We start from the raw sequence: 16203 nt of genomic DNA on the forward strand, positions 1-16203 counted from the left end.
ACTAATCTAGCAATTTTTTATTTCTCACTTTGCATTCATTGTTATAGAGGTTTTGTTTCAATAGGCTTAAGCAATCACTTGAAAACAATTGTTAAAATATCAAATAAATAATAAAATAAATGTCTGATTCATTTAGAACTCTATTCTTCACTTCGTAATTATTAATAGTATCACTTTTAATTCCGCTACTACTACAACAATATAAACGTTTTGTTAAGGAACAAAGTTTAGAATTATGAATGAACAGATGAAAAATTGATGATATTGTAATGCTTTCGACCTGATAAATGAATATGAATACAGATTATATGAGAGCACTTTAAACACTTCACGGTTTTTATTGGATAAGTGAGATACCCTCCCCCTCCTTATTTTTTTTATACTGACCTAACGGTAATTTTTCAAAACTACTCCATCACTTTAGTAATTATCAAGGTATCACTTTTAATTCGGCCACTACTATAACATTAGAAGACGTTTTTTGTTAAGAAACGAGGTAAAGCATTATGAATGAATAAATGAATTAGTCAGGGATTGAGATATATGTAAGCAAAACCTAAAATAACCCTGTGAATTCTGCAATTGATTCTAGACTCGCAAATAAACTGAAAAAAGTAGCATTTCCCTTTACATCCACAAATTCCCCGAACCAGAACAGTTTAATTTTTTGCGAAAACTGAATTGACTGTTCAAAATGCATGAATTCATCAAAGTGAATGCTCCTGAAGGATACTCCATTCCGCGTATTAATTTGATTGAAACTACAAACGAGGAAATCCGGCTATTTTACGAGAGAGAATTGTTCTTTGGCTCTGGAACGAAATATCGGAAATCAATTATTAATGGATTGAAAGGGTCTTCATCATGACAGAAAAATTCAATAATACATGTGCTTCAAAGCATCGACGACTGAACAATAGATATCCATATTGATATCTGGAAAATATTATTCCCTATCGAAGACAGATTAATTTTGTCTGAGGATTTGCTGAGGATGATGTTCACGTAAGCCTTGGGCTTGTGCGTGGTCAACTTACTGGTGTTAAAACAGATGATTGTGATGAATAAGTAGAGCCACATTTCAAGCAGGTGCAAAGAAGTAATACTGCATACTTTCAATTTCAAATACAAATCTTTCCAACGTTTTTTCCATCCAATCTCATTTATTTTCATGAAATAATATCTAATACTGGAACAAGCCAACTAGAAAATTCATTAGAATAACCACTGGTCAAAGAATATTTATTAGTTGATTTCAGTGTTATAGAAAATCAACAGGTCCAAAGCTATAAAAGGTACCTTAAAACTAATGTATTATAAAACTAGAACTGGAACATCTTATCATATCAATATTGGGTAGCTATTCTATAAACTCGAGACTCAAACTATAGATATAGAGGCCCCGACTGTTGGCAGTCTTTATTTAGTTGGTTCCAGAAGAGTTGAACCGTGAGTTTATTTATATAGCAGACAGCAAGATGCATTGCCAATGAAAAATGTTACAGACAGACCACTCACTGAGCATTTACTTTCAGCCAATCAACAGGAATAGTTCTGACATCTCTTCCAGTTAATTAGAAAAAAGTAGTGCACAAAAATTGATAACTAACGAGAAATTAGCCTCTGATAGTCTATTATTGAAGAGAATTCAATTCTGTGCAAGCCTATAACCGGCATATATTTTTGATTCACCGTTAAAGAATTATATATAAGATTTAAAAAAACAAGAACTTGAGAACTGTATGTTTTTCAAACTTCTTCAATAAACAATAATCACTTCATCAATCTCGAAAATTAGAAAAGAGTATTTTTTATTGGAAAAGTGTTATTAAGTAAAATCTCAAAAATTATGAGGGATATAACAAAATTTACAGAACAGAACTTGTAGAAAATTTTATAATCTTCGATTTTGTACAGCATACTCTATGTCGCTAGGATGAAGAGTTTTTGAGAAATTTGCGGAAACTATAAAGATGGTACTTTAAATCCACCCTCAGCCTTTTAGCACATGGAATAAGAATGAGAACTTGTGATATAATTTATGATCTCCTAACTATAAACGGAGCTACACATTTGAATTTTACTGCTACAAATTTGAACTAGAAAACATCCCCTTCAATAAAAAGTTCTATTCACCTGGTGCGATTGATGTGATTATAGGTGCTGAGCTCCACACAACACATCTTGTTGACAGGTCTATTAGTTTCACAAAACAGACTTCTTGGAGTAAAAAATGAAAAACACATACAATAGAACTTCAATTTGATGAAGAAGTGATAAAGCATTGAAAATTGCGAGAATATAAAGACAATTATAAATAATTCTGATGAAAAACAATTGTGATCAGTAGCAAAGTAAAGAGCATGCAACCTCTGAAGTCAGTTAGTTACACACATCGATTTTTGACGTTCGATTTTTTGCCGTCCTTATGAATCCTATCAGGTTGAACGGAGCTTAATAACATCATCTGTTTGACAGCATCTGTTTAATCTAATAGAATTTATAAGGATGATAAAAAATCATACGTCCAAAAATCGTTGCGTGTGTAACCTTTTTCTTAGGGTCATATAACAGATGGCTAAACGAATTCGTTTGTAAATTTCTAAACGAAAATGATGCTCGCGGTGTCCGCAGAATTGTTAGATAATACGATTATGGAGCTATCAATCATAATAACAGTAACAACCACTTGGCTGACAGCCCCACAATCGACTCCACAACAATCTACACATAAATTGCATGTCGGCACACGATTTTTGGAAGCGAATAATGCACTCATTTAAACATGTTTCCTAAAAACACACAGACTACTGCAAAAATGCATTACTGTTGCATAAATATTCAATTTATGGCAGCTAATATTATTTGCTGCGCGTTACAAAATTACACACTTTTAAACAAAAACATAACCACCAAAACAAGCGTTCAGATCAACCCAGACATGCACACGCTCTTAAAATCGTACATGCAAAACTTTTGACACAGTGACAAAACTTTGTGGGACATTCGAAAATATATTTCAGTTGATTTTAATTCAACATTATGCATCAAATAGAATGGTGTTACATAATATAAAATATGTCAGCTTGTGATAATATGACAGGAATATAAAAGCTTATTCGTAAATAATTATTGTCCATATAGCAAATTGACAGTCATAAACCATTAAAGCCTTGCTTTTTCTTCTATAATAAGTTCATTTATAGCCTTTTCATGATTGGCGTCTTACTTTTGAAAATTATGATGGAAATTACAAAGAAAGTGATTTATTAATAAACTTATTGAATCGATCAAGACTTGCCACCTTTTCACTTTAAAATTAGCTATCTGTAATACATATAATTGTGTAAATATATTATGTGTCCGAACAGTATGAAATTCAAATTTTTCATCATGATTTGTCATGCCTTGAATGACTATTATTCAATGCTGCCTTATGTATAGCATTCAAATGGCAATAAGATGATATTATTATGAATGTTTTGATTCTTGAATAATAAACACAGATAATGAAAAGTTTTTTGATCAGCTGTTTTAGCGCACTTTGAAAAAAAGTGGAAACCCCCACTTTTTTGGACTCAGGGGACCTTGAAATAGTATAGAAATTTAGAAATTGAGGTACTTTAATTTTTTCGGAAAGCGATACTTTCCTTACCTATGGTAATAGGGAAGGAAAGTAAAAATACCCTTAAAGGAATGAACTTTCAAATGATAGTCTAAAATCGAAACTGTATATCAATGAGTGTATATTGTTCATTTGTTGTTGTTTCCAATAGACACTATTCTATTCTATGAATAAATGAATAAAGAGACAGATTTAGACACCCTATAAATGCACCCAGCTCTATCATGTTTAGATAACTCCTTCATAATCTATGAGAACAGTTTCAATAGTTATTTGTGCAACTAGTGCGCAAAGTGACAGTTTGCTGCACCGAAAGAAACGTTTACGCCCGAGCCGTAGGCGAGGGCGGAATGGTTTGTTGAGTGCAGCAGAGGAACTTTGCGCACGTATTTCACATTAAGGTTTTCCTACAGTTACCATTAAATATGAAAAGTGGGTAATTATGGGTAAAATTGCCTGAAATGCATCAAATATTTTTCTGTGTAATTTTATTATTGATAAAAACCTTAATCCTAAAATCCTAAAGTCCTCGTTGTCCTTGGTTATAATATATAATGAATAATAATTAGCGCGTTGTGCTTCGTTGCACCTCTGCTCACTATAGCAGCCACAGCAGTCACTGTTACCAACTTCATTTTGATTTTGCTGCACTGTTGCTCCATATAACCTACTAAGTATTTTGCGTTGCCATGTTGCAAATCTGGAGTGCAGAAAAATTTTTCCCGCAAAAGTGATTCTTTGCGTTCTGTAATCAGTGCAGCAATGGCCACTTTTCAACGTAACTGTAGGAAAAAACAATTCCACCTCATAGATTTTGCCAGCATCTTGATGTTTCGACTTCACCACTGCAGAGTTTACTACAGGTAATGGCGAGCTCAAACAGAGCTTAAGACACAAATCATGAGCTGTTTGCAACTCGAGAGAGAGAGAGAGTGAACAATCGATTAACAACAGCTACAAGCACAAATAACTGAAAGGGACTATACAGAGAGAGATGGAGAATTATCTCAGCTTTAGCCAACTTGGGGAAGGTTGAGGAGCCACTGACACATCATACTCCTATGTTGTCTGTAAAACAGACGCAGATGATTATTATTATGATGATGTGGATGATGATGATGATGATGATGAATTCCAAGGTACGCTTCTCCTGAGTTTCTCTCCCCCCCCTAACTGGATTCAACCCTCTACTTCATCTCAACAGAGCCGCCGCACAGGAGATTGTAATTAATTTCAACCCTATCTCAAGTATCAGTTGAACAACCCCTTCGTCTTCCCCTCACACCGCCACGGTTACGAAAAGCTACCCTTTATTAGGTAATAAAATAATAATCATGATAACAACAGATCGGAGGAAATGTAAGGAAGGCGTGTTTTCAGTATCGGCCCTTTTTTCTGAGTTCTCTCTCATTTCTTCTTTTTCTTCCATCGCCCCTTCATTTTTCATCATTTCTGATCTTTCTCTTTCTTCTTTTCCTCCTCCTCGTTGTTCAAGAATTCTTCTTCTTTCTCTTCTTCTTCCTGACACCACCTCCTTCACAATTCGTCTTTGATATTTTTCATATTTGCAAATCTCCTCTTCACCACATGCACCTATTTTTTTGCGTCACTCTCTCTCTCACACACAATTCACCTTCAATTTTTTCTCGAACCTCTCTTTTCTTCCTCTTCTCATTATTTTGCTAATCTACATACTTCTCTTTCCTCTACCTTCAACCATTCTGATGGCTTTTCTTCTCACCCTGCCTCATCTCTCTTCATTTTCAATAATCCGTTAATTATTTTTTCCCAATTATTAAACTCCTCCTTCTCATTTGCTTTTCTATACCCCTATTATCAAACAAGTTTCCCTGTTTTCAAATTCTTCCTCCTCCTCATTCACTTCCCCATTTTCGTACCACCTGTTCCAATTCATCCCTTCAATACACCATCATCTTTCTTTCTCTCAATCATTTCTTATAGGATTCTTGATCCTCTCATTATCGTTTTCTCTGTTTGTTGTTCTTCTTCAGTCTATTTTCTTCCACTTCTCATTCTTCTCCATCTTCTTAATTTTTGTTCTTCTTCTTCTTTTACTTTCTAATTATTGCATTTTCTTTCTTTTTCTCAATAATATCCTCTCACTCACTCTCTCTCTCTCTCTCTCTCTCTCTCTCTTGTCTCACCTATTCGTTTTTCAGCCCTTACCTATACTCTATTCCCTCATCTTGGAAGCAGCATTCTAATGTTCAACCCCCCGTTTTCCTTTTGGTATATCATCCCCCCCAACCACCCTACCAGATTTCACCCCCACCACCCCACGACGTTTTGAATGTTTCGAATTCCATACGATGTTCGTCCTCTTCCCTTTTTCAAGAATTTTCTTTTTAATCTCTTCGTTTGGAGGGTTGATGGCGCGCGGGGTTGAGGGGGATGAAGGTTGATTGAATTGTCATCTGTCATTTTGGTTAATTTCGGGTCGGTGAAGAGGTTCAGTGAGGTAAGAAGGGTTTCCCCGAAAGGAATTTCGAACTTGATTCGAAAAGGATTGGAATTCTCTTGTTTTATTTCGAAGGTGGATTTTTTTGCCTCTTAATGAATATTTCGTAGCTTTCCTGTGAATCTTGATACAATGAGATTTACCTTCAACTGTCAGCATTGGTTAAAATAGGAAGCGTTGCTTTTATTTATAAGGAACACTGACATTTGAAAGTGAATCTTATAATAGTGATGCAGGTTTATCAGATGGTTGCCTTTACCTTCACTTTTGTCAACTTCATCATCCAAAGTTTCGTCCACCAGCTATGCTACATTCTCAAATCGCTACAATATTTAAAAAAAGTAAATATTTTGAGCCCTAATAAGACTTTTACCTTCTTTTCGGAACATTTAAAAATTCCCTCATCAACTTCCTCTATTCACGGAGATTAATGGCTTTCAAGATACTGGCCCCTATGAGATGTGGGTAAAAAGTAACATAAGTTGATTTTCTTTTTAATGTTGATCTTTCCTCAATTTGGTCTGTATTTGAACGACAATCGACAAATAAAATTGTCTCCATAATATTCTTGTTCAATCTATAATCTAAACTATAATAAGGTAAAAGCTACACTGAATATAAGTGTTACATACACAATCATGTAAATTTCAGAGAGAAAAAAACCAAAGAAAATATAAGTGAGTTATATATCTATAATAATAGGCTTAGTTAATAATAGGCATGGGGGAAATCACCTTTCTTTATCTATAATACAGGGGGAGAAAATATATTTCTAAAAATAAGAGAGAGCATCAGAGCTGATGTAACTGATTTTATCCCAAAGACTGCGTACTTCCAAAGACTTATGTTTGACGCATCATTACGTCTCAACTACTACTGGACTGATTAACTTGAAATTTTGCATATAGATTCTTAATTAACAGAGGATGGTTGTAGGCCTATTTTCAATTCTACAAAATTTCATTCCGTCAAGTTTTCAGTTTGTCAAGTTTCAAAATAGACCATTGCGGAGCACGGGTTACCTGCTAGTTGATAATACAAATTAAATTGTTATGTTGAGTTTTCCACAATTTGGTCCGTATGTGGACGACAATCGTCAAATCAAATTGTCTCCATCAGACTTGTACAATCGGATTGTACTGAATTAATTCATAATCCAATTGGATTTTGTTGATTTTCCTTAATTTGGTCTGTAATTGCACGACACATCAAATTGTCTCCATCAGACTTGTACAATCGGATTGTACTGAATTAATTCATAATCCAAATTGGATTTTGTTGATTTTCCTTAATTTGGTCTGTAATTGCACGACACATCAAATTGTCTCCATCAGACTTGTACAATCTATTATCTATAATCTTGTACAATCTACAATGTATTCCTCATCAATGATTCTCATTAAGCTAAGGCTGACAGTTTGAAGTAAATCTCACTGAATTGTCGCCAAGTATCCAATAAGACTTGGGTGACCTCTCGGAGAGTACACAGTGACAGAACCGTCCTCAACCGAAGACAGCACACAATACAAAGCACATATCTTCCTCCCCCTCACCCTTATCCATCAGCCACGCATCCACTCTCTCTTAGGCGGCTCCAGAGAGAGAGAGAGAGAGAGAGAGAGAGAGAGAGAGAGAGAGAGAGGGAAAGAGAGCTTTAATCAATATCGCGAAGTCCGCGCTCTTCACTCTCTCACTCACACAGGACAGCGGGAAACAAACAACAATAATAGAATGAAAGAGAGATGAAGACACAAGGTAAAGGCTTAATGATACAATAAGAACTCAAGGATAGATGTCGGAGAAGAAGAGGAAAAGTGGAAGAGGTGGTGAGAGGATGAGGATAAGGAAGAGAGAGAGAGACAGATTCGTTGTTATAGATAGAAAGAAGGATATAGGTGACGAGAGGAAGAGGAACAAAATATGGTGAGAGGATGAGGAAGAGAAAGACAGGGATGGAAAAAGAGGAGGAGCAGATAAGAAAACTCGGAGAGAGGAAAAGAAAAAGAGGTGGTGAGTTAGAGAGCTTAATAGACAGAGTGAGGAAGATAAAGGACGTGAGAAAAACGGGACAGGAGAATGAAAAGTCACAGGAGGTAATGGGAAACACATATAGAGATTCATATAGAGAGCTTACCGTAAATCGGAGAGCGATAACAGAGAAATAAATATAGTAGAAAAATGAGAGAAGAAATCGGATAGAAGCAGGAGAAAAGACCAGAAGGGAGGGAAATGAGAGACAAGGACGAATGAGAAAATGTATAGGAAATAAAGGAAAGAGAAGTAAAAAATTGATGGAGAAATCAATTTGATTGATTGGTGATTCATGAAATGAAGAGATTGACCCAAAGACGAGAGAAGAGGTGAGAATGAGTGAGAAAATAGGGTGAATGGAACAGAGGAAATAGTTACAGGTCTACAGAAGCCTAAGGAAAGAACAGAAACTATAGAATAATGCGAAAGATAGGGAAGAAAAACTGCTACCGAACGAAGAAAACAAGAGAAAATCATAGAAAAAAAACAAGAGGATAGAATAGATTGAAACAGTAATAATACACAGCGGTCAACAGTCATCAGCTTAAGTTATCAAAAAATCAGCTTGAAATTTGGAACATAAATGACTTATTCCATAAGATATCTTTTTATGCTATACGGACAAAACAAATTGAGAAGGAAGATGGTGAAATGGAGAGGAAAAATGAAGAAGTTGAGAAGAGAGAGTTAGAGGAAATAGGAACGATAGGGAGAAGAAAAGGAGAGGGTATACACTGAGAGTAAAAGGGGATGGTACGACAGAGGAGTGTAAAATGAGATGGAAAACGTGAGAAGGAGACAGCAAGGAAAGAAATAAGTGTATTGGGAAGATTTAAGGAAGAATGGAGAGTGAAAGAAAAAGGGAAATGCATGACCCAAAGACTATAAAGAAAAACAGCATCCATTTTCTATTCACTTCTCTCATCTTATGGAGGAAGAGAAAGTTCACAAGACAAAGAGATAGGAAGGAGTATAGAATGATATGAAAAAAACTTGGGAAAGGGAGAAGAGAAAGATTGAGAAAGAAGGAAGGAGATGTGTGAGGTGGGTGGGAGAGGGGAAGAGGGTTCGACACAAAATATGAGTGGAAGAAGATGAAGATGGCACAACAAAGAGACATGGGTGTGGAATGAGATGAAAAGGGAAAGGAAATTACAAGATAGAGGGGAAGGAAAAGTGGAAACAGGAGTGGGAGGAGAAAAATAGAAACGGGTAAGAAACAGATACGAAGAAGAAAAGGTAAGAGAAATAGATAAGAGAGATAGAGTAAGGAGTCAACAAAACAGATATCGCTTGCCTCTCGTGGAGGCGGCATTGAGCTTGTGAGAGATGTGAGCCCACCCCCGGGGGCGGCAAGTCCAGTCGTCACGCGTTGTCAGCCCCCAGTCCATTTGGTCACTTTATTGCGTTTTCCCTACTGCCCGCCACCCTCACTCCCACCCCTATAGCAACCTCCCACACATCACCTGCAACTTAAAACCTACACACCAGACACGAGAGAGGAAGAGAGAGAGAGAGAGAGAGAGAGAGAATGAGGAAGAGAGTGAGAGAGAGATAAGGAGAGAATGAGAGAGAGAGCCAGAAAGAGAGAGACATAAGGAGAGAATGAGAGCCAGACAGTGAGAGAGAGAGAGAGAAAATGTGAGTGGGAGGGAGAGAGAGAGATTAGATTAAAGTTCTTTATTCGTGCGAGTTACAATATATTCTGGCTTATACACTAATTTAAATAAATTACTCTATAGCTTAAATACTCAAAATTATTCAACGAATTTTACAAAGTATAGACAAATATTAATCAGAACGAACATTGGATGTAATTTGAATATCGATAATACAATATTGTAATTTAACTGCAGTACATGAATGGAAACAAATAACTGTCGATTCTTGGAAAATAATATGAAACTACATTCTTTCCATTAAAACATAACCGGTGAGAGAGAGAGAGACAGAGAATGATTAACAGAGAGAGATTAGATTGGAGTTCTTTATTCCTGTACGTTACAATATTTTTCCTACAGTTACGTTGAAAAGTGTCCATTGCTGCACTGATTACAGAACGCAAAGAATCACTTTTCCGCTCTAGTGCGGGAAAAATTTTTCTGCACTCCAGATTTGCAACATGGCAACGCAAAATACTTAGTAGTTATATGGAGCAACAGTGCAGCAAAATCAAAATGAAGTTGGTAACAGTGACTGCTGTGGCTGCTATAGTGAGCAGAGGTGCAACCAAGCACAACGCGCTAATTATTACTATTATATATTATAACCAACGACAACGAGGACTTTAAGATTTTAGGATTAAGGTTTTTATCAATAATAAAATTATACAGAAAAACATTTGATGCATTTCAGGCAATTTTACCCATAATTACCCACTTTTCATATTCAATGGTACGATACTAGCAATCAATATGTATTGCCAAGAACCGTTGGAAAATAAGAATGACCTTAGAAAAGAACCTCCAAGAAAATCCTTTCTACTTGACCAGCGCGGTTGAGGGTGTGTGAAAGAAAAGAATGGAGAGAGGTGGTGAAAAGACATGGAAAGAGAAAGAGGGGAAATGTATCAGTCATGTTGAGAGAGAGAAAACAAGAATGGCCGTTACCATGACAACGCAGACACACCAAGACGCTGGTCTGCATGACATTGATATTGGTGTGAAAGGGTTGGGTGGGGGGTTGGGTTTTGTGTGACTACATTATTATGCCGAATGTAATAATCCCTTGGCATTGTGCTTTGTGAGATAGCTAGGTCCGTATCCGGAGAAGCCCTCCAATATGTTATACTGCGAATTTATTTGTCAATGAATACTCGTATTAATAGGTCTTACTCGTGCCAAACACCCATTCATTTGCCACAGCCTTATTATACAGACTTATATTCTATACACTTATATATTTATATACTTATATTAATTTTTCAATCAACACCAAGCCGCGAGCTAGTACCGCCATTAATTTTTAAAAAGTTCTTATAAATTGTATGCTTTTAAACTACGGTATAAACTCACTGAAAGTTATGTCACTGTGAAGGGATAATAAGGGTTCGATGTACATAAAAAATCGGTTTTCTCAGCTAAATGGACAAGACTAAAATAGTTATTTGTGCAACTAGTGCGCAAAGTGACAGTTTGCTGCACCGAAAGAAACGTTTACGCCCGAGCCGTAGGCGAGGGCGGAATGGTTTCTTGAGTGCAGCAGAGGAACTTTGCGCACGTATTTCACATTAAGTTTTTCCTACAGTTACCATTGAATATGAAAAGTGGGTAATTATGGGTAAAATTGCCTGAAATCCATCAAATGCTTTTCTGTATGATTTTATTATTGTTAAAAACCTTAATCCTAAGATCCTAAAGTCCTCGCTGTCCTTGGTTATAATATATAATGAATAATAATTAGCGCGTTGTGCTTGGTTGCACCTCTGCTCACTATAGCAGCCACAGCAGTCACTGTTACCAACTTCATTTTGATTTTGCTGCACTGTTGCTCCATATAACCTACTAAGTATTTTGCGTTGCCATGTTGCAAATCTGGAGTGCAGAAAAATTTTTCCCGCACTAGAGCGGAAAAGTGATTCTTTGCGTTCTGTAATCAGTGCAGCAATGGCCACTTTTCAACGTAACTGTAGGAAAAAATAAATTCAATTGATCATGCTCATATTACGGAATCATTGGCATAATCAGAATGTATACTGGACTGTTTATTGAGGTAACAAGAGAGAACATCACATTACAATTTGAGACAAAATTAGGAAATTGAAGAAGTTTTGGGCAATAGTTTGTTTTTTTCTTTTTCGAACTATTGTATTGTTTGCTCTATCCAATAAATAAATAAATAAATTACACATCATGATTGTATTAGGTAAAATACCCTAATAGCCCTTAAAACAAGTTTTCTCAATCAATCCAACCTTATCGATTGTTGGAAAAACAATCCAATATATTTCATAACCTCTTGGAAGCAGAAAATTTTGTAGTCTATAAAACTGAAATTCAAAGACCTCATCAATTCAAACAGATCGACTGTTGAAAGAACCTATATATTTCATAATCTCTTTCAAGGAGTAGATTTTGCGTAAAAATTGAAATCAAATTAAACTCAAAAGACCTTATGAGATCATATTATCTCGAGGACCTCAGAAAATTTTGTAGTCTATAAAACTGAAATTCAAAGACCTCATCAATTCAAACAGATCGACTGTTGAAAGAACCTATATATTTCATAATCTCTTTCAAGGAGTAGATTTTGCGTAAAAATTGAAATCAAATTAAACTCAAAAGACCTTATGAGATCATATTATCTCGAGGACCTCTACTATGAAGGTTCCTACAGTTTAATAATAACCTTATGAAGCCTCACAAAAATTCTAAAGATGGTTTGAGGTCAAGCCCAGTAGGATATTGAATCAGAATATACAATGCTGAAGTAGATAAGTAGTAAAGTAGCCAAATATCTTTCAATTCAAATATCTTAGTAATACCATAAATAAACCTTTATGCTAATGTAATTATGCAGAATCAGAGTGTATTTTGCTTTGAATAGGGAAGAGTAAACAATTCCAAGACTAATTTAGGTATTTTCGACTATTCTTAAAATAACAGCATAATAATATTATGTATATAAAAAGAAACTAAATTTAGGAAGAGAAGAAGTTTTGGACAAGCGCCTGTTTTTTTCTAATATTGTAATGTTTTAGACCTAATGCATGAATATGAGTTAGTCCAGAGAGACCAAACAATGTTGAAGAATTCAAGAGAAACGTGACGAAAATCTCCAAAAATAAGCTACTAGAATATCGGACAGGTATAGGAAAATATTCCAAACTAAGAAGATGTTTTCGTAAGTTTGTGAACAAATTAGAATAATGTGTGAGAGTTGATATACTTGGTAAAAAGTAGAATATTGTGCTAGATGAAAAATAGTGAAACATATTTTGAAACTGACAATATTACCTGTTGGCATCACACTCAACTGCAACTCAACTGCCCCCACAACTCAACGTCAACTCACCTGAAACAATTTAAACAAACACAATTAGAAAAATGAGAGTTAGCACAGCTGAATATTCAATTCAATCCTTCTTATCAATTCAGCAAGATCTAATAACTGGAATTTCTGACTGTGTAAAGAGAGGTATGTATAATAATTAGATTTTAATGAATCTGTCTCTTTAAACTGTCAAAAATAACGTTAATATAAATGCTTCTTATTCAGTTGACAGTTTTATGATGAACCCCACTTTACCACAGATAATTTCACACTCCACTCAAGCTTCCTACAAGTATTATACATTATATCATGTTTACATTATTTCATAGCCAGTGAAATTATAGGACGGCATAGTTGCCACTTTTATTTTTCCACCGCCTTTTATAGTAGGTGTTCAAGTTATCCGGTATATCTGATAAAATATAAATAGTTGATTCTTGTTCATGATCTTGCGCATTTGAAATATGGTATTTCACGTTTTATAAAGAGTTCCATAAAAAGGACCTAGAAGCTTCATCTTCTTCTTCTTCTTCTCACAAATAAGGATTTGGCTGCAACCTGTTCCGACTCACATCTAGCCAATTATTCGAATAAACATAAAAAATCCTATTATTGCTACCGCTTGCGTGGTCTGTCAACATCTCTTTTGCGTACTCGCTGATAATATAAACTCAAAACGATATTGTTTCAGCTGACATTCTCTGAAAATGCTTCCTCCATTGATGCCGATTCTCCGTAACTCTTTCATTCATGCTGCAGATATTCAATTCTTTCCTAATATCTTCATTCCTAGAATGATCTCCTTTGTCACATACCTTGAATTGATTCTTCGGAGAAATTTCATCTCGGCTGCCTGCACCGGCTTCATCTTTTTAAAAGAAAATACAAACTCAATTTGCTTACGACTGTCTAGTATTTCTGAGTTTTCAGTTGAACGAGAACCATATAAATTCATTGGTCAATATGAATCTGCAATATTTGTGCGTAACATAAATCTTACTGAAGTGTACAGATAAGATGTTCCATTTTTCCAAAGAACAAAATATTTCAGCGTTAATATTTGTGACACACATATCTTATTAAAGTTTACAGACAAGATGTTCCATTTTCCAAAGAACAAACCAAACTCAATTGGCTACTGCCCGGCTAGAATTTCAGAGTATTTAGACGTGTGTGAGAGTGTGTGTGTGATAGACCACCACACATCTAGAAATCTAATGACGCCCCTCTCATGATACGGCTACTGGATGCATGCATGCATGGCACAGCACCACAACACCGCAGCCAAAAATAAATCCGACTTCTGTTATTCCCACTTCTAACACTCGTCTAATCCTGCTACTCAACATCTAGTCTACGCTAGACAGAAAACAGTAAACTGAAAATGTTTATCTCTCAATTGTGGCATCATACAAATCGGAAAAAGATGTATTTTACTCGTATAACAGATGGGCCCAGAAAAATATGTACATACAGTGGATATCTTCATTTCAAATATAATTTTACAGCTGAAGCCACTGCGTTATATTTTCGACTAATATTTTAAAACGTTCTTACAGTACAATTAAATGTGTTAACAAAACTACAATACTAATAATAAGATTCATATTTGTAAGTTATTTTGAGTTATTAACATTCAATGTGAATTGTGTATACATTTTTTGGACCCCTGTTTTTGTAGTTCTCCCCTCTTCTATACTAGTAGTTCTGTGAACAGTGGACCTCACGCAGTATTCTCATCCACAAGTACCTGATTGAAACTATAGACCTTATGGAAATACAGCAATAGACTGGCTTCTCAACACATCTGTGTAATCACTTGTCAGCTGATTTATGTTGAATAATTCTATAGTCTGATTTTTACTCTAATATTGGCGTATGAAGGAGGCTCCTTTTTCCTTTTATATTCTCCTTGAGATGCAAAATTTCCAAAAACCTTGTATTTATGTCGACGCGCAATTTAGAAAGGAACATACCTGTCAAATTTCATGAAAATCTATTACCGCGTTTCGCCGTAAATGCGCAACATATGAACATTTAAACATTAAGAGAAATGCCAAACCGTCGACTTGAATCTTAGACCTCACTTCGCTCGGTCAATTAACATTCAATGTGAATTGTGTATACATTTTTTGGACCCCTGTTTTTGTAGTTCTCCCCTCTTCTATAATACTATGGCTTGAGAAGAAGATAATTCATATATTTCTTATTTATATTTCTATTGGAGAACTCTGCTCAAGGATTACTTGAATCTAATAGGTACGTATTGAAACGAGAGAAGCTAAAAAAATCTAGGCCTACTAAATTTCAGGATTCAGTTCAAATCGTAGAACATTTCTGTATCGTATATTTATGCAAAGACGTTGATGGAAACCTACTTGACTCAAGTGAAAGAGTATAAGCTTTTAAACAAAAAATGAACTTCACCTTGGTTACAAGGTAAATTACAATGATTTTACCTTGTAGGCTACTCCTTAAACATAGATGGACTCCTTCCTATAAACATAGATGATGTTTGCATGTATTATTTTGTTAATATGTATCAAACTTGTATTGTGTGTGAAAGAAATTGAACTAACAATGAAAGTTCCACATTTCTACCCATGTTCCGTCAACGCTAGGCTTAATGGTAAATCGATCTGTATACTTGTGAATGTAGATACACATTCAGATTGAAAACTATTCGACGAAATCGGACATTCCTCTGGAATAATTGTATCCTGACAAATAGTTTGGAATTCTATTCTGGAGCAACCCCTCTCACAAAAAAAGAAGTAGGTCCTGACCACGCATATGATGTGTGGTTTAAAAGACTTTGATAAAACTAAAGACAAGAATATACTCAAGAGAATCGGCATGAGAAGATACCAACAAGGTTGAAACTCACGTTGTTTCTACTTCGATTCACTCTGTACTGTCAGCATTGGTTGAATGGGAAGTGTTGATGTTATTTATTCGAAATGCTGTCAGTTTGAAGTGAGTCTCACTAACTTATATTACCTATTCTCCTAGCCAACACCTCAATAAATTATCCGCTCTAGTCCATGCCAGAGGTTTCTTGGGCTTCGGCGTTCCC

The 16203-nt window shown here is 35.4% G+C and overlaps 1 protein-coding gene across 7 annotated transcripts in view; it reads right to left on the bottom strand.

Annotated features, from left to right (window-relative positions):
* The window catches only part of LOC111048488 (transcriptional enhancer factor TEF-1), a 154647-nt gene that overhangs the window by 101729 nt on the left and 36715 nt on the right, over positions 1–16203 (bottom strand). For 6 of the 7 annotated variants that reach the window (XM_039438757.1, XM_039438763.1, XM_039438759.1 and 3 more), the window contains exon 2: positions 13091–13148. The exons of the other annotated variant lie outside the window; for it this stretch is intronic. In XM_039438757.1, the coding sequence (XP_039294691.1) occupies positions 13091–13100 (10 nt within the window). In that variant the 5' untranslated portion in view covers positions 13101–13148. The remainder of the gene's footprint in view (positions 1–13090; positions 13149–16203) is intronic. 7 annotated transcript variants of the gene reach the window in all.

The sequence above is a fragment of the Nilaparvata lugens genome, chromosome 12, assembly GCF_014356525.2.
Source record: "Nilaparvata lugens isolate BPH chromosome 12, ASM1435652v1, whole genome shotgun sequence".
Lineage (NCBI taxonomy): Eukaryota > Metazoa > Arthropoda > Insecta > Hemiptera > Delphacidae > Nilaparvata > Nilaparvata lugens.